This window comes from Nilaparvata lugens, chromosome 3 (genome assembly GCF_014356525.2).
Source record: "Nilaparvata lugens isolate BPH chromosome 3, ASM1435652v1, whole genome shotgun sequence".
Lineage (NCBI taxonomy): Eukaryota > Metazoa > Arthropoda > Insecta > Hemiptera > Delphacidae > Nilaparvata > Nilaparvata lugens.
This window is the reverse complement of record NC_052506.1, coordinates 8,573,561-8,600,052: the sequence shown is the minus strand read 5'-3', so window position 1 is coordinate 8,600,052 and position 26,492 is coordinate 8,573,561. Positions and strand designations below refer to the sequence as shown.

The 26,492-nt window shown below is 33.9% G+C and overlaps 1 protein-coding gene across 1 annotated transcript in view; it reads left to right on the top strand.

The window, feature by feature from the left end:
* Nucleotides 1–21,405, top strand: part of LOC111054292 (E3 ubiquitin-protein ligase CBL-B-B) — a 185,658-nt gene extending 164,253 nt beyond the window's left edge. Inside the window, exons 11-13 of the mRNA XM_039425456.1 lie at nucleotides 4,039–4,264; nucleotides 13,101–13,327; nucleotides 18,065–21,405. Coding sequence (XP_039281390.1) covers nucleotides 4,039–4,264; nucleotides 13,101–13,327; nucleotides 18,065–18,168 — 557 coding nt within the window. The 3' untranslated portion in view covers nucleotides 18,169–21,405. The remainder of the gene's footprint in view (nucleotides 1–4,038; nucleotides 4,265–13,100; nucleotides 13,328–18,064) is intronic.
* The last annotated feature ends 5,087 nt before the right edge of the window (nucleotides 21,406–26,492 follow it).

Here is a 26,492-nt window from a genome sequence, read left to right as displayed (position 1 = left end):
ATATATCGGCTCTATTAACTGGAATGAGTCTCCTCCCTGAGAAACTAACAGGGGGTCCACCCCATCCCTGAGAAATTTACTTTGTAACCTCCTTCTCGTGCGTGAGGTAGGTAGGTAGAGCAGTTTATTCAAAAGAACACATGTCGATATTTTATTTGTAGAACAGCTGTTTTGACAAATTTTAAAAAATTCTCAAATTTCATAATATTCGAACAAAGGAAAATAATGTACTCTGAACACAATAACAATAGTATAATCGTAGTTTTAATTATTTAGCCGCCAATCGGCATAATGTTATTCCCCTAAATTATCCTCGTTTAAGAATGAGGCTTATAGATCAATGAGCAAGGAAAGTTGTGTGAGTGAACCACACCAGATTTTTCGTTAGGGCTACCTACTCTTAAATAGAAATGAAAACAAAAATCCAATCACCCTTTTGTGAAATTGTTTACCCACAACAAGTTTCGGCTATGATGCCATTATCAAATTATTATCATTATTGATAATGGCATCATTGTCAACCATTATCGGTTGTCTCCATTAATAAAAATTATTATTTATTATTATCATAGCCGAAACATGTTGTTAGTAAACAATTTTACAAAAGGCTACTTAGATTTTTATTTTTACGTCATTCTATTTATATGCAAAAATGTGTTTGATAAAAATTTTAAAACTCCAATGCACATTGTTCCGATCTATAATCATTGTTTGTTGTTGTATAGAGTTTGTCTAGTTATAAAAAACTTGAAATATTTTTGAAAATAGATTGGCAATAAAATCTTATCTCCACTTTGGCATGAAACCAAACATTTGGGTTCTACATTCAGTCTGAAATGTTATCAAATCAAATCATCGTTTATTGCCATAAAACATACAATATGCTGAGACAATCGTCATTATTAACTAAAAAATGAAAATACGTGTTCAACTATCACAGATAAAACTTATACTACACACTACAATCCACACATAACTAAAACTAAACAATGGATCCATGAGCAATCACCACAGCACTGCTGCACCACAACACAATTATAATAACAATGGTATCACACATCAAATGCTATTATAAAACAGGTGATACCTAAATGTATGTGAGTTTTTCAGTGGCCAAAAAAGTAAAACATTCACACTCATGAAGTCTATACAGAAAATTCATTAACATAATATAGGCATTTTTCCACAAGAACTTCTTTTATGTAAGATTTGAAACGTTTGATGTCCACGAGTTTCACCTCTAGAGAAAGTTCATTAAACAATTTTATAGACATAATATAATGACAATTTCTATGAGTAGTTGCATGTTGATGATAATCAAGTCTTACGTTAAGCCTACCTCTTGTGGAATAATTATGTACATCAGCATCTACATTATATTTACTAGAGTTTTTCTTCATTTACATTAAACAAAAATATACATATAGATATGGGAGAGTCAGAACATCTAATTTTCGGAAAAGTAAAAGTGGTTTGCATGTGGCAAGTGGTGGTGTATGACAAATAATTCTTATAACGATTTTTGTAGTCTAAAGGCGTGATGGCCATTGAGCAATTTCCCCACAGTTGGATACCATAGGCTATCTCATATTTTGTTTTTATCTTTCAAAGGCGTTCATTTACATCAATGTAATTTTCATTATAATCAACCATATCGTACTCTGCCTCCACACAATATTGTTTGTTGGTAATGTTTGACATTCATGATAGATTATAAATATAACATCAGACAAGATCGTACTATATTAGAAGTATTTAATACAAAACGTATGAAATACCTGATACTGGTATATTGAATTATTTTCTAGTTTCACCCTTGTGAATTGGCTTTGACTGAAGTGTAGCTTCAAGCTTCAGAGTATTGGATGTAATGCATGTATTTAAATGGGTTCAAACATACCACTTTTACCGCTTCACTGAAGATGTGCGCCACAGATTAAATTCATATGCATCTGTATTTGTAGAGCACTGAATTCTCATGAAGCTTGATAAATTCTCTACACTTTATGTTCAGTGAAGTTTTGTGATATTTCCAACGATTCCCGAGATATTCGCTCTTGAAGGTGTGTAATTGTTAAAATAACAGGTTTTTATCCAATGTTTTGCTCTTGCAGGGCTTAAAACTCTCCAACAATGCATCATAAAAACTGATGCCTATCGTAGGTTTGTAGAGCATTAAATTCTCTTTGAAATGATTATTTCACTATTCCAAGTTCTCTTTTCATTGTTATGGCAGCTTCAATGAAGGGGGTTAAATTTTCATTGCTGCAACAAGTGTCAACTGAGCGGTTCCACACCTTCAACAGAGGGGATAAAGATTCGCACTTCCGCTATGATCACCTACTAACTAGTCCAAATCAAGCTGCAAAGTCAAAAGTTGTGTCACAGACACCCCCTTCAAATGTCATTGTCAAACGATCAATTGTTGCAGCAATGAAAATTTCACCACCCTCATTGAAGCTGCCATAACAATGAAAGGAAAACTTGGAATAGTGAAATAATACATCATTACAAAGAGAATTTAATGCTCTACAAACCTACGATAAGCATCAGTTTTTATGATGCATTGTTGGAGAGTTATAAGCCCTGATTTTATCCAAAACATTGGATAAAAGCCTGTTATTTTAACAATTACACACCTTCAAGAGCGAATATCTCGGGAATCGTTGGAAATATCACAAAATTTCACCGAACATAAAGTGTAGAGAATTTATCAAGCTTCATTATTTAATAGTTAGTTATGTTGGTTGGACGCATCGTTCTCAAGATATGAGCGTGGAAGCAAAACGCTGAAAAATGCTCTTTTAAACCACCCTTATCCCCTTAGCACATGAGTTGGGAATGGGCACTTTTGATATGTTCTCCTCCCAACTAGTCTTAAAAAAGCTGCAAAGTCGAAAATTTTGTTTAAAACATTTCCTCCGAATTCCTTTGTCAATTTGTGTATTGTTGCAAAAATGGAGATTTCACACTCAACACCGTAGCTGCTGCAAAAGGTGTAGGGAAATTCGTTAAAGTGTGAAATTATACATCAAATTGAAGAGAATTCAGTGCTATATAAGCTCACAATTAACGTGAATTTTTACCATCGATTTTTAAAAAGTTATAAGAGCAGAAATAGAAAAAATATGGTGGCAAACGTGTTTTTTCAAAAATGTCACAACTTCAAGAGCAGATATCTCGAAAACTAGAGGAGATATAAAAAACGTACGATGAATATTGTAGGAAATTATGTAAGCTTTAATTTGTTATATGACAGTCAAGTCCTTAGGATATATAGTTTTTGAGTTTTTTGCGAGAAACCACACCGAGGTACCTTCAAACCACTCCCACCCCCTTAGCACAGTGGGTAGGGGTGGGGACTTTTGATATGTTTACGTCCTTACTACCCTAAACAGAACTGCGGGGTCAAACATTGTCTTCCAAACATTTCCCTCTATACCCTTTTTTGAGCATTCATTTCCTGGCCCTGGACTATAGGGTGTAATAATGTTGTGTTAGAAGGAATTTGCAATAACGTAAAAGATACGCTCAAAATTACTGTTTTTCCAGCGTTTATTTTTTTTTTTGCTTTTTCTTAGATTTATTGAGAACAAATGAACAGAAATTGTTCAAATTTAGTACAGAAGCTCAGCTATGTTGTAATAATGTTGTGTTAGAAGGAATTTGCAATAACGCCAAAGATACGCCCAAAATTAGCGGTTTCTCAGTTCTTTCATCAAGTAATAGACAGAAAATGTTCAAATTTGGTACAGAGGTTTAGCTAGGGTCTAAAAATTTTGTGATCAGGTGACTTTAATATTTCATCAAAGATACGCCCAAAATCTGCGTTATCTCAGTACTTTGACCTTCTGATGGAATGAAGCATGCTCAAATGAAAAATGCAGGCGAGCGAAGAGAGCCCGCTGATCTTATTTTTGGACGATCCAGTCGGGGGTCCAGGGGCGGAGCCCCCTGGCTAGACGGATATGGCGAGCGAAGCGAAACTGACGGCTAGTCAATTATAAAACTAATATGTGTTGGAATGTTGTGTTTCAGGTGTGTCAGATACGAGGTACGACACACTGCAGTTGCAGCAGCAGGGGGTGGGGGGAGGGCGCCACCAGTCATGTCCGAGTCTGTCACTGAGCACACCCACGCTTGCGCACTCCAACCCCCCATCAGAGTCACCCTCCAGCGAGCCCAGTCTCCAGTTTGCTGAGCTGGCCAACATCTCTGAAGAGCCCAACTACGAAAATACTGTGATTTTACCAGGTATTTCAATGCAATTCTCGTGTTTTAATGGTTTTCTCAGAGCCCTATTATTAGGCTACACAGTTATACCATAGAGAAACAATAGCGTAAGTAGATATCCCATGGTATAGGGAATTTATGTCGCAACTGTTACTGTTATCTCAAGCCGATTATTGTCAATTTTTACTGTTTTGTTGGGGTGAGAGTGTAGGAACTGCACAATTTAAGAGACTACCAACGTCACACAGCTTAATGGGAAAGAACTACTTGGACTATCGGCTTGGGATACCATTAAAGTTGCGACATAAACGCCCTATACCATGGGATATCTACTTACGCTATCGTTCTCTATGGTTATACCGAGTGTTTCAAAAAGAATGACCCAATTTTAAACAGTCATATTTACTTTGAAAAAATGGTGCACTTAAACCAATTTTACATCAAATTACTCACAGAAGTATCGAGTTTATGATGATGTATTATAAGTGTTCTATGTGCCCTCCTTTTGAGGCTCTGACGACATCTAGACGGTAGCCAAATTCATCCCAGTCTGTTCGCAAGATGTCTGTCTTCTTGGACTGTAGCTACTGCATCAGTTATCCTGGTTTTTAGCTCCTCAATATCAAGTGCTAAGGGAGGAACAACATTGAAGATCGTGTTTACGTTCCTCCCTTACATCATCATAAATACTTTTTTCTACAACTGCGCGTAAAGAAAGAATTTACATACTCAATTCTCCTCGTAAAACAGCTCATTTCTGAGGAGAATCTACTTTTTCGCTCGCTAACCATCTGTGCATGCGCAGTAGATTTTCTTTACGCTCGCAAATCATTCGCGCATACGCAGAAGAGTTTCTTTACGCTTGCTAATTAGCTGATGTTAAGCAGCTCGCCAAAAGACAAATCACTCTCGGTCAGATCTAACCTAAAAAGTCGGTAATTGTACCGATTCTACAGCCATGATGGATATCAGTGTAGACGAATTATTATAAACTCTGCCAGATATAAGTGATTTAACAGGTTTGTGCAGTTATAGAAAAAATTGTGTATGTAATTCGCGCGTAATGCTTCTTCATCGCTCTTGCAAAATTATATTGATAACTGTTTTGCGCGAGCGATAAAGTCGCGCATTACGCTCTTAATACATGAATAGCTATTTGAGTAATTTGATGTAAAATTGGTTTGTGTGCACCATTTTTTAAAATAAATATAACTGTTTAAAATTGGGTAATTCTTTTTGAAACACCCGGTATAGAATAGAATAGAATAGAATAAGTTTTAATGTAACCGCTTCTGAGGTCTTCAGAAGCATTACCTCCGTCACAATGTACAGCAAATATCACACATACAATACAATAATAATACAATACAATAATTGGAAATATACTATTCTAAAAGAACTACAATATCATGATATATTAATATCATGTCCAAACAAAGAAAGATATTAAAATATATATATATATATATATATATATATATATATATATATATATTCAAATATAAGATATTCTGGTCTTGAAATATAATGCAGTCACACAAATAAAAACGAACAAACAGAAATGAAAAGTAGCAGTAGTTGATACAGTATTTACTTAATGTAGGTACCTCAACATAATATTAATAATTTTACAAAGTCCTAGCCAGTTCATAGAACTCCTGGAAAGTGTAAATGGGGTTTCTGATTAGGAATATCTTCAGCCTCTGCTTGAAAACTAGATTTGGCAAACCTCTAAATTGTTCAGAGAGCATATTAAAAAGCTTCACACCAATGAATAGAAATGTTTTTTGCGTGCTAGAATACTCGTAGCGGCTGGTGATCAAATTATTCCTGCCTCTAGTCTGATGCTCATGGGATACTCCCTGCTCAACAAAACCATTCAAATTCTCCCTCACATAGGTCAGACACTGAAGAACAAAAATAGAGGGAAATGTCAGTATTTCTAATTCTTTGAAGCTCTCTTTGCATTGAGCACGTTTTGGCAGACCACAAATAAGCCTGATTGCCTTTCTTTGAATACGAAATAGTTTTGAGCTATATGCCTTTGACCCCCACAGTACAGCACCATAAGACAGGTGTGACTGAATGTGAGCAAAGTAAACTACCTTTAGAACATCAACACTGACACAAGTCCTTAACTTTCTTAATATAAATATTCCTCTATTAAGCTTTCCAGCGGTTTTATCAATGTGCCTGGACCAACTCAAACAGTTGTCCAGAGTGAATCCAGAAATTTGGCTTCCTTTTCCGCATCTACCACCAGCAGTCTCCTATTATAAGTGAATCTCAAATCTTGAACCTTGTTGGAGTTCACGCACAGCAAGTTTGAGTTGCACCACCTCTCAATTGACTGAGTCACATCTTGTGCAGCAGCATTCAGGGAAGCCTCTGTTGGCATGCTCAGAACACACAAAGATCATCAGCAAAAAGATAACTCTTAGCTGGAGGGTCAACTATAGTTGGGAGGTCATTAATGTAGATTAGAATAGTATTGGACCTAATATTGACCCCTGAGGAACCCCATGAGAGACAGGCAAGTACTGAGATTCTGATCCATTGAATGCAACTTTCTGAAAACGATTGCTGAGATATGATTCAATCATCCTTATGGATCTGGACTGAAACCCATAGAATAAGAGTTTATCTAGTAGGAGTTTGTGAGAAACCGTGTCAAAAGCTTTCGACAAATCAAATAACTTAGCCTGAGTGAAGCACTTATTCTCTAAGGAGTCCAAGCAATCCTTATAGAGATCCTCAGCAGCTCTAATTGTGTTTCTCCCCACTCTGTACCCAAACTGAGAGTTACTAAAAAGACCATTAATCTCAAAATAGTTTACTATTTGCATATTCAAAACACTTCAAGAACTTTGGACACAGTGGTGGTTATATTTATCGGCCTGAAGTTATTTAAGTCGGATTTGCAACCTTTTTTATGGACAGGTAAGACTTTACTCAATTTTAAAGTCTGTGGAAAAACACCATCAATAATTGAACTATTCACTAAATTTATCAAAGGATCTATAATATAATCACAACCCATTTTCAGCATTTTTGGACTTATATCATATACATCTGTGCTATTGCTGGCTTTCATTTTCCCAAGAACACGAATAACATCGTCTTTTTCAATCAATTCAAATTCAAACTTAGAAGAGGGTTTACAGTAACCAGAATTTAAAAAATCAATTGGACTACTTGTTGAATTCCTACTTTCAACCTCAGCAACAACTTTACTAATATTTTTTATGAAGAATTCATTGAACTGGTCTGAACTTAATGGACTATTGTTTTTCACCAACAATGATTTACTAGACTGTTTTTTAATTACATCCCAGATTGCCTTGCTTTTGTTCTTTGATTCAGAAATTATCTTGTCATTCTTATTTCTTCTGATAGTCTCTAGTTTGTCCCTAAACTCTTTTTGTTTCTCTTATATTGTATTTTTATGTCATTATTACCAGTAGCAAGGTAAGCGCTGTACAACAGATCACAGGTGTTCTTTATAGCGAGCAGTTCTAGATTGTAAACCTTACTGGGTTTGGGAGCAGTTGATTTTATTTTAAGTATTTTCAATGGAAAAGCTGTATCTACTATTTTTTTCAATGTATCTAGAAAGAATGACGTTTTCAATTCTAAATTATTCTCTACATACAAACTAGTCCAATTCATTTCAAATAAAATATTTTGGAAAACTGAAATGTTATTATCGTTTATGTGCCGTATTGTCTTCGTTTCATTAATATTTCCTCTCGTCTTTTTAGTGGAGAGAGTATTCCTGATAACTAGACCCCAATGGTCAGAAAACCATGTTCTCACAACTTCACATGTAAATGAATTCTCAGGAATCGTAGTTACAATGTTATCAATACATGTCCCACCATTTAATGCACTGGGCCTAGTTATACTATTGAAACCCACCCTGAGACCAAATGCTTTAATATTATTATCATCACTCATGAAATCATAATTGAAGTCTGCACATAAAATAAGTCTGTCAGTGTATTTGAAGGCATTTTCCAATACCCCACTTAGTCTTTCCAAGAATATTTCTAAATTATTGTTGTCAGTGTTTGATCTGTACAGGGATAGGACTATAATATTTGTTTCCAATAACTGCACAGCTGTCACTTCCAATACCATTTCTACTGATAACTTGTTTATACTTTCAATTTTTTTGTATTTTAGACCATTCCTTACATATATAAGACACCCACCATGCTTCCTGTTACCCCTACAGTAGTCATTACCAACAACATACCCATCAATGCCAAAGAATTCCACCTCACTAGGCTCCAGCCAAGTCTCAACAATACAGGCGACATCGACATTGAGTTTTCCAAGATAATACTCTACCGAGTCCAACTTGTTCCTGATGCATTGGACATTCCAGTGAAAGACTGTCATTTCTTTCTTTCATAACTATTGCTTTTATCTGAGGAGAATCTAGAATCAATAAAATTATCCACTATATTACATAATCTAAACATGTATCTCTATGTTTTTTGTTGCCTCTAAAAAAGATCGAGGTCTTGTAATGACTGGTATTTCCATGCTTGGAGATGGAGGCCCAGCCACAACCAAACAAGAGTCACTATCGAAAGATTCAACCGCAGGAAGGACAATAGAAGGAGGATTGCCAGCCGAGACAGGAGAAACAGTCTGCTCTCTTCCACCACGCACCCGAGCACCCACCAATAATTCCAACAAATCACCTGCAATTCGTTTTTTTCCATGTATATTCAGGTGTAACCCATGTCCAGTATGAAATCGTGCCTGATAGTTCCATACGTTAATCATACTAAGAGAAAACTCATGTGAAATCGACTGAACGACACCATTAAAAAACTCTATACATTTGTTGGTGTGTGCTCCCGCCTTCAGATCATACCTGTATGGGATTGTCGATAGAATCAACTCCACCTCTCCCTTCAAATCACCAATCACTTTGCGGAGTTTGTCACACAATTAAAATATCACCCTCAGCAGAGGATTCATCAAAGCTATTTGTTCCCCCTATAAGAACAATTGTGTCATTCTTTTTTATCTCACCTTGCTTGAAAGACGATACAATGCCATCCAAAATAATATTAATTGGTGTGCTAGATGCAATAAACGATTTGAACTTTAAACCAGATAATGAATTATTCCTATCCAACAGCTCCCTCAAGCCTCTCACATGGCTGTCTCCCCACAGCCAAACATTGCGACAATTGTCAACAGGAACTTTGAGAGACGTATTCCTCATAGGAGCAATACTTTTTACCTTTTGTGCATTGAAAACAGAACTCATCATGGAGCATGAATGAAGAAAACCCTATATATACCTAATCCTTATTAGCGAGGCCCTCATTATACTGTCATATGTATGATCATATTATAATAATTCAAATCAAATCATTTATTTCACTATTAAAAAAAACAATCACAAACAAAGAGCAAATCAAATATGATGAACAATAAATTTAAACAAAATACAAGTGTAAACTTAAAAATAAGAAAATAATAATACAAAATCATAAATATCTCTTTACGTATGTATATATAATTTATGTATTATATATGGCATCACCAGCAAAAGAATAAACTTTGCCGCTGCCGCTTTGCGCTGGTGACCGTTGCAAATCGAAAATAGTATAATTATACTGATTGTTGTTATCATTTTGGATATTAATTGAAAACTTGTCAAACTGAAAACTTGACCAACTGAAATCTTGAAGAATTGATAATAGACCTATAACCATCCTAGGTAAATTGAGAATTTATATGCAAAATTTCAATTTAAGCAGTCCCGTAGTTCAGATGTGATGATGCATCATTCGTGAATTTCCTATCCCCTAATAAGCCAATTCTTTCCTTTATTATAGTATAGACATAGAGAAACAATAGCGTGAATTTATTATCGCTATTGTTTCTCTAAGGTATAGATTACCTATCTTGAGGACATTTTATTTCATTACAGTATTAATGAAGGTAATAAAATAATCCGTTTTGTATGCAGATATCACTAGGACATTTCATACTGTGGTCCACTCAATATTATTGTAAAAGTTGCATGAAGCCGGAGTAAAACGTTTACCTCATAAATTGTTTGAAAGCTATCTCACAAACATAAATCAATATATAATATTTTGACGTGACAACGTCTTATAAATTGGTTTGCCGGGAGACACTTCAAGAAACTGCGTCACGTTCCCACGTTATGCGCTCACAATGAGAGCGAGTGAGAGCGTTCGTTTCGGTTCACGGTCGTCTGGAAAGAGCACGAATAGGAGCAGTGGCGAGCAACGCTCGCAGCAGCAAGCCCAGCAACCCGAAGCATTCACCTGGAGAGAGAGTGAAACGGAGCAGTCAACCTGAGAGTGAAACGGAGCAGTCAACCTGCGCAGGCGCCGCAAGCAATCTCCTGCGACTGCGCCACTAATTCAAAATGTCAAGTCAATGGTTGTCTCTCTCGCTCTTAGGTGGGCGCGGGCTAACCATGCCCGAGTGGAAGGGATGCGTGCCTCTCACTCACTCTCATTGAGTTATTATTTCATCCTTCTTCCTACTATACGAATGAATATTCACATTAAAATTATTTTACCACTCAAAGTCATTGTCACGTAAAACTTTCGCCCGTATACCGACTTTACAAGCAACCATGCAATTTTTTTTTGGAAGCTATAGTAATTCTTTAATTATTCTAATAACATTGATTTGAATATTAACAAATTTGTATTGAAGTTGGAGTCAATATGTATTAATATGTGTATAGTCCTAATTTTTCATTTTTTTCAATTCATTTATTCACACACGCACATATATACATGCAAGATAAAGACAAATTAACAAAAAATGATTGCATTATCAAATAATTTCAACTATTAAAATTAAAAAATAGATTATTTTAAACAAGAATGAACAGTTAATATCACATCAGATATAGGCACTGGTATCAGCTATCATCTATACAAGGCAGAGAATTGACAAAGCTGTTCCTCTATCTTTCTCAACTGCCATTACTTATTTATTTATTCATGGAGAGTACAGGTAAAAAAACCCATTTTGCCTCCTTCACGCTACAATACCGTAATTTCCAACATAATACAGTTTTCAATAAAAAGATGATAGAAAATATGAGAAAATAATAAATTATGAAAATGAAATAAGATGAAAAATAGAGGAAATATACAGTCGTATATGGAATAATAAAAATACAGTAACTGAATTCAATATGAAAAATGCACACATACCTTAGTAAACTATAACCATTAGTAGTATGTAGACCTTAGGCCAGTTATAGAATAGACACGCTGGGAAGTCTAGCCTCTGAAGCCAACATATTCTGCCATATCGTCAAATCGTGACGTCATCATTGGATAGAAAACTTTCAGATTGTGTCTATTTCAAAAGGATGTAAATTATTTTTCATTAAAATGGTAAAGTCCCGCTACGCTCCCGCTGAAATAGACACAATCTGCTATGGTAAACAATGTAAACAAACTCTACAGAAAAGTTTACTATCTGATGCTGACGTCACGATTTGGAGATATGGCAGTAGATGTTGGCTTCATCGACTTTCAGTATGAATAGTTATATTACACATTAGTTTATAATATTTTTATTGCAGCACAATTCAATACGTTTCTATTACAGCAGATTTCAACGCATTTACATTCATTCTTCCAGGATCATTCATGTCAGTTCGACCTTTTTCCAAGGTTTCAATCCTTGAAACCCCGAGTCAGTGATATATAGAGATAAGGAGAGCTTAGTTACTCTAAAAACAATCTTTTCTTGATTCTTTATTGATTCATACAATAAGTACATCATCAAATATGATAGGGAGAGAAAAAGTAAGTTAATCTTGTGCTATTCCTCTCCCAAATTTTAGTTAAGGTTCCACATAGTCCGAAATAGGTTATGCCCGGTTGCAGAGTCGTTACATAAAATCAAACATAGCTATGTGAGACATAGTTTAAAATCACTCACATAAATGGTTGGTCGTTGCACAGTCGATTGTGGAAGCCCATTTAGCTATATCTCAAATTAGCATCACACATAGGTCACACTGCAGCTCTATTCACTTTTTTCCGTACATGCTTCTATTCAACCAATGTCTTGGCATCGGGCAAAGTTTCAATCGACATCACTGTGAACAGACCTAAGAGACCTCACATAAAATTGATAAACCATATGGCGACTCTTGGCTTTTGGTGAGATTTCTCACCATATTTATTTGGTGCCATAGCGATTTGGAGCTTATAAATAGTAACTTGAAAAACATAGGGAGAGAAAAATAATTTAGTTATATACAGATGGTTTTTCGTAAACATCTTTCAAAAAAAGCTATCACAACCTCTAAAATGCATGTGGTGGGAGTAGATATTGGATTTAACAGCACGACTACGGGCCCATAACTTAAATGACCGTTTTTAGCGATTGGAGACATAAATAAGCTCTATTTGACGACTCTGCAACGAAATCATGTGTCTAATTGGGCGTTTTTTGTTTTATGGGAGCTATAGTTTACTTTGACATCTTTGCAACGAAAAGTGGAGTTATGGCTTCATAAATAAGTTAAATACCTGATTTTAACTTTATGTGACGACTCTACAACCGGCCAAGTCTAGTAGTTGTTCACTTCACAGATTTTCAGTCCTTAATTATTTTTACAAAGTAAATTTTACGATGCTTCAAAACCAAACATAGAAGAAATAATATTTCATATTATTATCACTGAAATAGGAAATATTCAAATATTAAAGAAATAATTTTGCTGGACCAAAAAACAAACTTAATATTCTTATATTCTAATGATAATAATGATTGATTAGTTTTATTAATGATATTATTACAGTTTCCTATTATTGACTGATTGCTTTCAGGGTGGATCCAGTGAGGTCCCCTTCGGTTGGTCACCCAGTGCCGTCCCGTGGCTCGTCAGTGGAGTCACAGAGCTCATCAAGCAGTCAAAACACGACCAGCAGCCAGCAGACGCAAATTCGCGGCCCAACGTATCACCCTCTTTCTTCCTCTCCCTCGCCCGAACCACCCTCCGCACCACCCTACGAGAACCTCAACATGGACCACATAGCAAAACTCACGTCTGAAGGTGAGTCCACTCGTCAAATACATATTAATGATATATAATAATAGTAATAATATATAAATTTATTTCCTTTAAAAAATACAATCAAGCAATTAAAACATATTACTAATATAATGTACTGTAAACGTGATATAGTTTACTAACATATAGGGTTTGCCCGAAAGTCAATTAATTTTTATCTACGACCATATGTTATAATGTAAATATTACAACATCCCGTAACAGGGGTGTTTTCGCAATTGATTTTCAAAAATATGCTATGACTAGCCGTCAGGCTCGCTTCGCTCGCCATATCCGTCTAGCCAGGGGGCTCCGCCCCCTGGACCCCCGACTGGATTGTCCAAGAATGAGATTAGCAGGTTCGCTTCGCTCGCCTGCATTTTTATCATGTTAGGACAATCCAGTCGGGGGTCCAGACTAAACGTCTGGCTAAACGGATATGGCGAGCGAAGCGAGCCTGACGGCTAGTAATATAATATTCCCAGGATTGAAGTAGCAGTGCCCAATCAATTTTTCCTCGATAAATGCATTTAAATCTTCAACTTGGTGCCAACCTAACAAAGTCAACTCAACTTAATGCCAACCTGACAAAATTATTAATTTAGTTGCCAGTTAACAACTGTTTCGAAGAGGTACTCTATCTATATTATAGTTCTATAGTAACATATGATATGGAAATTTCAATTATAATTAAGAGATTGAGAGAAGAAGAATATACATTCTAAAAGACGAACTTTAAACCCTTAAAAACAACCCTTAGAGTTAAAATATTGCCAAAAGATTTCTTAGTGCGCCTCTAAAGGGTCAACTGAACATACCTACCAAATTTGAACGTTTTTGGTCCGGTAGATTTTTAGTTATGCGAGTGAGTGAGTGAGTGAGTGAGTCAGTCAGTCAGTGAGTGAGTGCCATTTCGCTTTTATATTTATATAGATGTAATCATGATGCAAAGATTTGAACATTACTAGTAGTTCTGTGAACAGTAGACCTCACGCAGTATTCTCATCCACAAGACTTGTATATTACTTGTATATATTAATAAAATATTTTTGTTTTTAATCAGTTTTTAAATATCAAAATTCAAAATTTTTCGTTTAGTCATTAGTTTTGAAGTGGAAATTGAACTTTTTGAAGTGAAAGTGAAATCTTAACCTTATTCTTTTTTCAAACTTCTATTTGTAAAAAATTGGGAGAAGACAGTTTTGGGCTATGCCTGTTGTCTTCTCCCAATCATATTATATTTATTATAATTATGATTTGTAGTATTGTCAATGAAATAAATAAATAAATTACTACCTGATTGAAACTATAGACCTCATGGAAAGACAGCAATAGACTGGCTTCTCCACACATCTGTGTAATCACTTGTCAGCTGATTTATGATGAATAATAATTCTATAGTCTGATTTTTACTCTAATATTGGCGTATGAAGGAGGCTCCTTTTTCCTTTTATATTATCCTTGAAATGCAAAATTTCCAAAAACCTTGTATATACGTCGACGCGCAATTAAAAAGGAACATAGCTGTCAAATTTCATGAAAATCAATTACCGCGTTTCGACGTAAATGCGCAACATGTAAACATTTTAACATTTAAACATTAAGAGAAATGCCTAACCGTCGACTTGAATCTTAGACCTCACTTCGCTCGGTCAATATCACGGGTTCCGATGCTGGTAGCATCAACATTTAGGGTAGCCGTCCACTGGAACCGTATTCAACCGATCCGTTCGGCCGTTGAATCGGATGAATCTGCCGGCCGTTAATTCGGCCGAATATGGTCGTCCATTGGAACTGTTTACGTTAGTCTATTTCAGTAGTTGGCTGGTTGCCAATTATTGAATTAACTACTATCATAGCCACCAAAATTTTTCATAAACAATGATTATATTGAGATTTTGAAAATTGAATAAACAAATATCCACTAAATTAGTTATTCATTACAATAATCTTACCTTCAGATCTTATTTGTTCAGCAATCTTTGTCCACAGATTCCTTTGAATATCACGACGATGATATCTTTTGTCTCGCATATCCCACAATGGAACATGCTCTTGAACCAAACTTATCAACTTTTCATTGTTCATAGTTAAAACTTTATAAAACAGAACAACTTCAAAAACAAACAGACTGTGACACAATTTTAGGTTAGGAACACTTTGCTGTCTCAGCTCGACTAGTTAGTTCGGCCGGATAGAGCCGGAAAATCTCATTCAATTCGGATCGAAAAATTGATCGGCCGGAGACGGCCGTGCACGGCCGTATGAACCTGTTGCAATGGACGAACATCTATTCCTTTCTATTTTGGATCGTTCGGTCGCGTTAGGTAGTTTTCGCCCGATGCTAGTTCGGACGAAAACGGTTCTAATGGACGGCCCACCTAAAACATGGTTTCTGATGCTGGCAGCTGGTTTCACTTTGTCAAGTTTTCTTTAAATCTAGTTTTCAATTTGTCAAGTTTTCAGTACGCCAAGTTTTTTAGTAGGCATCGTCAGGTTTTCAGTATGTCAAGTTTTCAATGCCTGCATGTAACAACTCCCCGGTACCTATAAATCTCCTTGCACTCAGAAATACTCGTATTTATGTAATGCATGATTCTCAAGTTTTTACCATAATTTTGTGGTAAAAGTCAATATAGGCCCCTGCTATCAAGATCCTCAGTAATAATAATGGTTCCATAGCGTTCCTCGGTACTTTGGTACCTGTCAAGAATATGCTATATTGACGAGCATTATATTGCATCTAAGCCGGGACTATAAAAAGGAAATTTAATACGTCAATGCAAAAAAATCTGGTGTGGCGCACTCACACAACATTCCTTGCCGTTATGAAAATTGATCACCTTACGCTGGTGTTCCCGCGCATCTCAAGTCTATTATTCAAAAATCTGAGCCAGCTGGTGACAGGACAATAACGCTGTAGACACACGAGCTCTGCTATCTCTTCATAGTGAATGATTTAATAGAATCAACAGTTGCCAACAGTTTGCAATTGAATAATCACATTTTCTTGAATTTCCAGCTTATTTTCAATTTTAGTTGAAAATGTTACTGAACATTAATTGTAGAGATTTTCATGCTCTATCTTTTCCACTTGAAACTTTTTGTTTAAATTGTATCTGAAGCCTGATAATTGGGAATCTAAAATCAAACTTTGCATTAATGGGGTGGAGCTCCTGAAATGTTTACAGATATGTGACTTGTGGCAGTTGATAGAGCTTATCAATGACTATTTTAGGTATAAATTTGATTAAAATCGTTGGAGCCGTTTTCGAGAAAATCGCAAAAACCCCTGGTTTTGACAACATTTTCACCATTTTAGCCGCCATCTTGAATTGCATTTGATCGAAATTGTTCGTGTCGGATCCTTATATTGTAAGGACCTTAAGTTCCAAATTTCAAGTACAATTGGGAGATGAGATATCGTATACACAGACGCACATAAACTCATACACACACACACACACACACACACACATACAGACCAATACCCAAAAACCACTTTTTTGGACGCAGAGTACCTTGAAACGTATAGAAAATTTAGAAATTTGTGTACCTTAATTTTTTCGGAAAGCAATACTTTCCTTACCTATGGTAATAGGGCCAGGAAAGTAGAAATAATGTAGGCCTATTATGTACAGTAGGTTGAACGTGAATATAATGTTATTCCAATCTTCTTTGTAGAATCTTTGTGGTGACGTGTAAATACATTCACAACTCTGCTGTGTAAAATGTTGTGATGGAACTACATAGTAAATGTGAATACTAGAATATTATAAACTAGCCGTCAGGCTCGCTTCGCTCGCCATATCCGTCTAGCCAGGGGGCTCCGCCCCCTGGACCACCGACTGGATCGTCCAAAAATGGGATCAGCAGGCTCGCTTCGCTCGCCTGCATTTTTCATTTGGAGGACAATCATATGTTAGGACGATCCAGTCGGGGGTCCAGACTAAACGTCTGGCTGAACGGGTATGGCGAGCGAAGCGAGCCTGAAGGCTAGTAATATAATATTCCCAGGAATAGCTCTGATTGAAGTAGCAGTGCCCAATCAATTTTTCCGCGATGAATGCATTTCAATCTTCAACTTGGTGCCAACCTAACAAAGTCAACTCAACTTAATGCCAACCTGACAAAATTATTAATTTAGTTACCAGTAAACAACTGTTTCGAAGAGGTACTCTCTCTAGATTATAATTCTATATTAACATATGGTATGGACATTTTTCAATTATAATTAAGAGAATAAGAAGAATATACATGCTAAAAGACGAACTTCAAACCCTTAAAAACCACCCATAGAGTTAAAATATTGCCAAAAGATTTCTTAGTGCGCCTCTAAAGGGCCAACTGAACATACCTACCAAATTTGAACGTTTTTGGTCCGGTAGATTTTTATTTTTGCGAGTGAGTGAGTCAGTCAGTCAGTCAGTGAGTGCCATTTCGCTTATATATATATATATATATATATATATATATATATATATTATATATATATATATATATATATATATATATATATATATATATAGATTCCACAAAACTGCAGTCCAGTGCCCAAAATGCAAAGATTTTTCAAAGATTGGTGAGATAGAAATTGGTCTGAAGTTATCTGGTAAATTTCTGTCACCTTTCTTGTGACTCGGGATGGATCTTGAAGGTTTTAGTAAAGTGAAATCGGAAATATTCAAATGTTTATTTTCATCAAGTGCTATATTTGATGATTATTGCATTTGATTGCAGGTTACGCACCAGAAGCTGTTATTAGAGCTCTTGGAATAACAAGGAATAATGTAGAAATGGCGTGGGACATTCTGCATGAGTTTGCCAAGAAGCAGACCACGTGATAAGAGGAGGAGGAGAGGAAGAAAGACTTCATATAGAGGCATTGTTATTGTTGTGCAGGGTTTTATTCACTGTTCAAGGGACCTGTTCAAGTACCTTCTTTTCAAAATTAATTGTTGAAAGCATAGTTTGTCTCGTTTTGTTTCAAGCCCGTTGCTTAAAGCCGCTCACGTTTTGCTTCATTCATCCACTTGAAAAAAAAACATTCATAATATTATATGTACATATTCAATACCGAACACAGTTAAAAACATCAGAGTTCAACACCTTCTCAATATTTCTTCTACCACATGTAATCATAAATAATTTTTGGTATAACACTGAATAATAAATCCTCCTTTGAAAAATTCACTTATTTTCCCATGAATCTCCCGGAAATATAACACGGATATTCACAAAAGAGTGAAGAAGTACAAAGAAAACGAAAACATAGGATTATTCTTTGTAAGTGATATGAGATAAATATAAGAAACATTGTTGAATCATTTAAAATTGTTCATAGTATGTAACAACCAGAACTGTAACGAAACGTTTTTTATGATTGTTATAAATACTTGAAGTAAATCAATTTTGAAAACCAATTGAATGAATACTAGTAGATGATCTTAGTAACAATGTGTACTAAATGAAAATACCTCATTTAACTTACAGTGTAAATTAAAATGCAGGTAAGACCTGGGTAGTTTTCTCTCTGATTTCTTTTACAAAACGCGGTCTCTTCAATAATTGATAATTTTAAAACTCAAAAAAACATGTGGATTTATGTTTGACTCATGAATTTTCGACCACTGTACTCAGTGGAAGAGCAGCCGAAAATATCGGATGCTGAAAGTATAAGGATTAACTGTGTCAGTCTGATTGTTTACAAATGATATAAAACTAACTGAAGCTATGGATGAAAATATCGGATGTTGAAAGTATAAGTATTAACTGTGTCAGTCTGATTGTTTACAAATTTTATAAAACTAACAGAAGCTATGGATGAGTAAGAAATGAGACCTCAAAATTAGTCGAAGCTCTTCGAAGAACATGTTTCTAGAAGGATATTGTGGTACGGTATATTATATTCTGCTTTCTTGCATAAGCACGCTATGACAGTACTATTGCTATATTCTGTCGTTCTTACTTTATGTTATTGATTGAATTTGACTGAATAATTTTATAACAATTGCATATTATAATAGTGAAATGGTGATAAGAAATAGTACTGTTACATCAAATGGAGTTAGAGCTATAATCAGAATATGGTTTGTTTACTAGAAGAAATAGTTTTGTAGTTGTTAATTATATGCTATGATTAAGAAACCAATATTGTTGAATCAATACCTTGAATGTGAAATTATTATAGATTTCTGAGGTGATTGTTGAGAAATGAATATTTTATTACAAATTTTAAACTTGCTTACTCTAATTGTTAAGAGTTTAGTATTAGTAATATTGAAGTAATAGCGTTACAGCTATTTTATAGTAGGCAGAAATATCAATCAATTTTGTTCTCTATTGACTCCTCAATGCAATAATTGTATAGAAGCTCTTCTACCAAATATCGTGGAGTCTCAATTTATAACTCACTACAGAATCGAAAAAGTACAATTTAATAAGAGAGACCTAGGATTACTCTTAACATTACATTTTTTCATTACTCATCATTTTAATAAGTTTATTTTCTCTCAAAGCTTAAATAATATGGCATATAATTACCCAAATCGTTACTAGTCAGTTTATTATTAATTGTTTGCTATTGCAATTTGCTTCTAGTCTGATTTTCATGCACTCTTGAAACACTGTCTTCCTTGAGCGATTATGCATAAATATTAAGAATGTTTACTATGTCAGTTCTAATGAGTTTAATATCAATATTGTAACATTGAAAATTTCTTCAAATGTAGTAGAGATTCTCAATGTCTTGATATTATTTTGTTTATCAATTATACTACCCAATAATCACTGTTCCGCGAAAGTTTGGAAGCCTCCAGCCAATTGTTCCAATTTTATTAGTTGGACTAATTGTAATTAGTTTTGATCGTTCAATTATTTAGACCATGAGTTAGTAATGCTCTAGTTTTGTAAATATAATCATATTGTTAAGATGAAAATAAATAATATAGCTTATATTTATTGTTATTAATATTTTTATAAAATGTTCAAGATGCTTTGAAAACATATCTGATCAATTTTGTGTGTACTGCATTAAATCAGTGTAAAAATTTTATGCTAAAACAATACCACATAAATCAATTATACACTTTCTTCAGTCTCATCTATTTAGATTTAAACGATTCAAAGAAAAGTGCTATTAATGTTCAATAAATAACGGGTAACAACATGTCCATTATTGGTTTTAGTGTCAATGTTCAAAATAATAATATTAATGATAGGTACGGTACATTATTTCTTGACTAATCTTCCTAGCTAATTTGGCTTTGCTCACGTTCACAAAAAATATCATCACCTTCAGATGACTCTCTTTTCTCTTAAGGTGCGTACAGATTTACGCACCGCGAACACGAGCAATTCACTTTTAATCAGCTGATGCTAAGCTTTTTATATCTGAATCTTACCGTTTCTGTACAGATAAAGATATAATCAGCTGATGAAAAGTGAAATTCGCGTGTTCGCGGCGCGTAAATCTGTATGCACCTTTAGGTAGTACTGTACCTACTATATCCCTCTAGATGTACGAGCATCTATTATTGTTTTAATAGATGTCTCATCTATTATTTTCCTTGTTCAAAGCTGCTTGTCATTAACTTTTGCGCTGTACCATTGATATAATTCATTGTATCAATGATATCATTATTCAATCGTTTAGGTTTAACATGAAAATTGAGTGTACAATCATATTTTACAAGTTTCAATGAAACAATCACATTCATAATAATGATTTTTTCAATATTTTGTGTTGAATGACAAAAAATTGAAATTTGATATCGATACACTCCAAACATTGTTCTTTTGTCCATAATTAAAACATCAACATTTATTCAATTTCGATATTTTTTGAAACTGAATACCAAATGACTGTACTAATAGTGAACATGTTGTGGGATTTACCTTTTTTAGCTCTCAGTACGCCTTTAGAATTTGGACATTAATCAGGATCTTTTTGCTTATTAATCTATAGTGAGGTCCACGTTATAATGGCAAAGTGTGATTGGCAATTGTATTGCTATCCTTGTCTGTCATTCAACAAAGCTGATAGCGCTCTCTCTCTTTCTCGCTTTGCTTTGTTGCCAGATCGTCTTTCAACAATGTAGAATTAATAATTAATGAACAAAATATTTCATCTTAACTATGAAAATTCATTAAGAAATTATTGAAAAATATAATTTCTTGCTTAATGAAATAAGTAGAAAGCTGATAGCGCTCTCTCTTTCTCGCTTTGATCTGTTGCCAGATCGTCTTTCAACAATGTAGAATTAATAATTAATTAACAAAATATTTTGTTTTAATTATGAAAATACATTATTGATGAATATTATTTCTTGCTTAATGAAATATAATTGATTATTTTGAATAAGAATGAACAGTTAATATTACATCAATAAATCTGTATCAGCTACCGTCTATAGAAGGCATTGAAGGATCAGCAACGTTAATCTCCTATCTTTCTCCACTGCCATTATAACGTGGACGTCACTATAGTATCAAGGATTTGTGAAATTGCGAGCTGAAACAGATATGTGATTTTTTACCACTAATTGAGGAGTAGCCTACTTCATAAATCATAGAAACGACACATCAATTAAAAAATGATGATGACCGTTCCTTCCTACTGCCTAGACTGTCAATTGATTAATTGTTCAGTTATTAATTAACCATAGCGTGTTGTTCGTAGTACACATCTCTTGTGAATATGTGAGGTGTCAACCACCTCAGGGATTGTTATTTATGTACTGTTATATCAGTATCCATAGATTGTGTATTGGTATAATTTTTTCATAGTAATAAACTTATTTTATTGTTTTCATTTTCGTCTGAAATTTTTGATAATCCAGAATCCCTTACGAGCATTTATTAAAATTCAAGGAAGATACCTGTGTTTTGAGATAACAATAATAAACATGAATAATTACTTACGGTATTCAATAAAACTGGAATCAGTTTTGGGCAATAGCCTGTTTTTTTATTTCCCGATCATTGTATTGTTTGTGCTAATCTAATAAATGAATAAATCAGAAAACTTGAGAAGTGATTTCATAGCATAAGTTATGGAGTTGCAAGAAACTTATTATTAGTTTTCAGATTGAAAATTTCAAAACTCTTTTATATTTCAATTCTTTCTAACGGTATAGTTTGAATAAATTTAAATTCAATATATTTTGTAAAATTCACAATATTCTTGGGAGAGTCAATTTAGCGCTAATTATTAACTGTTTACATATTTCTGTTTTTGTTGATATATCATCGCTACACATCTCAATTCCACCTTTAATAAATTTTCAAAATATGAAAATGTATTTAATGTGTGATACATTCTGAATCAATTGTTATTTGATTATACTCTGCATAGAATTACAGTAGTATGTTTGCTGATTTTTTTGTGGTTTTCAATATTGTTCTATAGTGCTAATTTTTTTATTCATCAAGTTCGAGTCATTTAAGGATTCAGTTCATAAATTTAAGGTGATTAAAAAGGTTTCAAAGGGTTGGAGTCCTTAATTACTTTACTTGAGTTGAAATATCTGTTGGTATAAAAAATATTTCGAATATTTTACCTTACTCTTTAACAAATTTACTTTCCAGAAAATTCACGGTTTTGCAAAATACCTGCTAGACTCTTCAGACTCTTTATTCTTAGCAAATTTATTTATTACAAAACAAGGAAGACTACAGGCATTAAGGCTAAAAATAAGTGCAAAGGCTAAAAATAAACTTTCTACTGATGATATTTTTCGAAGTTTTTCCATTTGTATATCATCAAGCTATCAAAATGAAAAAGTTTTCTCAGGAAAACATTTTTTTTCGATCATTACTTTTTGAGATATAAGTGCCAAAAGTTTAAATTTTTGAGACAGAATATTTCAAATTCGGTAGGAGATAAATCCATGAGATTCGGAGGATAGATTCTTCATAGTATTGTTGATCTAGTAAAACAATTTTTTTTTGAAAATATCAATTTTTGAGAAAGTTATTCAATTTACTAAAAAATGACCAAAATTAAATTTTTGTTCAGCTATTTTTGGTAAATTGAATAACTTTCTCAAAAATCTAAATTTTCAGAAAATTTCTATTTTACTAGATCAACAATACCATGAAAAATCTATCCTCTAAATCTCATGGATTTATCTCCTACCGAATTTGAAATGTTCTGTCACAAAAATTTAAACTTTAGGCGCTCATATCTCAAAAAGTAATGATCGGGAAAAAAATGTTTTCCTGAGAAAACTTTTTCATTTTGATGGCTTGATGATATACAAAAAGAAAAACTTTGAAAAATATTACCAGTAGAAAGTATATTTTTAGCCTTTGCACAGCCTTAAGCCCAAAACAGTCGTCATTAAAATTTGCAATGTATTAAGCAAGTTTGTTCAAGTATAAGATAATTTGTGTTATTGTCTAAGGTTCTTATCGAAGTCTGCACTAAAAAGAAAGAATGGAAATTGATTGTAGCGCAGATGAAGCCAAATATAGGCTATTTCATTAAACAAATTGAACTAATTTATCAATTCAACTCATCTAGAAAGGAAAGATAGTCTTAGTGGTTGACGCCTCCTCTCGATTTAAAATCGGTTTTGTTGTTTAAACGAAGTCCAAATATACTTGAATTTTGTATTTTGTAATACTGATTGTAGAATAATATCGTAATTGATCAAATCATTTTGGACAATGATATTATCTAGTAGGCCTACCTACAACAAGGTGTAAGATTTGATCAAAGTATTGATGTCAAAATTAATATCGTGAATCGAATCTTTCAAAATAGATGCTGATGGAATCTTTTTTTTTTTAGCTGTGATAACTGTTTTTCGTTTTTTATTATAGAATAGTCACTCATGTTTACATGAATGATGATTAATGTAGACTTCAGAATAAGATAGGTTTTTAATGTACCTAAATCAACTTTTGTAAGATTATCTCAGAATTCACATAGAGTTTATGCTCCCAGAATATTGAGAACTAAAACTTCATCTTTTCAAAGATAACAAAAGAGTTACCACAAATGTCCAATGTCGCTTCGAAAGATAAGAAGTTGTAATAGGCTATTGTTCAAAGAAAAATATGAGGCAATAAAATGCATAATGTTATTTTCAAATATGGTGGAATATTTTATATCCTCTATTTTATGTTCCATTAAAAAACTTTCATGCTCTCTGTATTAACTTTTTTCTGTTGGATACGATTGAATCACGTGATAACCACAGTGTGAAGTAAAGTGTCAACTCGGATGATGATCAAATAATTAGTGTTCTAGAATATACCAGGTTATTCAGACTGTTCCTATAGTACAAATAAATTTAAAATAGTAATGGATTTCATGATCGAGATATCACTTTGGAAATTGATCAATGGGATAACCTATAATGGAGTGAATCGTTTATAAAACCAGTTGGTTAAAGAATTATTGAATGTTCTGATATTTTTTTAAAACCTCAAACTCATAGGAAGTATCCAAGAATTTCAGAATCTTTGTTTAAAAAACTGTCAGATGGATTCTATCTGTAAATATTAGTCAGTTATGTTTTAATATAACATAATTTATTATGTAATAACATAACTTATTATGAGAAGGATGAATGCGAGCATACTGTCGTTCTATCATCAATTTAGTGTTCAGAATTTGGATGCTCAAGGAATAAATAAGTGTTTTTGAGAATGAGACAGATAGTAAGGATAATTTTGAACATTAACACTTGGCACAGAGATGTTGTGGAATTTTTCCATATTAAGGTGAAATGAAAAGATATTGTCAATTCCACATAATTTATTTGAGCCCAAACTAGTTTCGATGCACTGGGCATGAAGTCTACCACTGATGATGATGCCAAGTGCATCGAAACTTGTTTGGACTAAAATAAATTATGTGGAATTGGCAATATCTTTTCATTTCTCCTTAATTTTGAACATGTTCAATCCCAATTAATTCAATCATTTTTGAAAGTAATTGAAAGGGATGTGATATATAAGTGTGAATAACACTTATCTAACGATAGAGTGAATTAAATAATCGCCTTTATTAAGGGCGTAATTAGGACTATAGGTCTTCTCTGCCACACAACCGTTTACATTTCATACAAGAAACAAGTTTATTTATTACAAAATCAAAATGAAACAAGTGAGAGAGACTGAGGCTGATTCCTAACATCTTTCTCCGTTTACGTGAAATGCACACAAATCTCGGACTTTGAATTGTTTTTATATTCTTTATTCAACTCTCAATATTATTTATTGATTGATACAATAGGTACATCACCAAATGATAGAGAGATAAAAAATAAGGTACTGTAACCTTGTGCTATTCCTCTCCCAAATTTAAATATTTATATTTTTCTTAATTTCTATTAAAAGACGGAGCTCATTATCTTATTCAAAACTATTGAGAAAACAAATTACGGGTCCTCTTCTGTTATACACCGTGATTCAAAAAGAATACCACAACTTTGAAAATCTGTATTTAATCAAGGAAACATAATAGAAACTTGGGTTTTAAATCAAAATGAAGAGTAACAAAATAAGTTTTTCCCACTAGAAAACAAGTTCACAAATGTTCAATCAATGTGACCCCCTCCAGACACTCGAGTGATATCAATATGATACTCGAACTCGTTCCACTTCATCACTGGCCTCCAAGAAGCCCTGACCTCACCCCCTGCGATTTTTTCTATGGGTGTACGTTGAAGATAAGGTGTATCGACCGCCTTTACCAGCTAACATTGAGGAGCTCAAACAAGAAATAACAGCATCTAACAAACTGTTACGCCCGATATGCTACTGAGGGTGTGGAACGAGTTCGAGTATCGTATTGATATCACTCGAGTGTCTGGAGGGGGTCACATTGAACATTTGTGAACTTGTTTTCTTGTGGGTAAAAACTTATTTTAATACTCTTCATTTTTATTTATAACCCAAGTTTCTATTATGTTTCCTTGATTAAATACAGATTTTCAAAGTTGTGGTATTCTTTTTGAATCACGGTGTATAACAGAAGAGGATTCGTAATTTGTTTTCTCAATTGAGAATGAAAAAAATATAATACCATTTGTGTTACTGCTCTTTCATTCAATTCAATCTATTATTTTCTCCTCGATACTCCAAAGTGATATCTCGTCAGCTATCTATGGGCTATCAAGTTACCATTTATTCATAAGTTGAAAATTCAATCTCT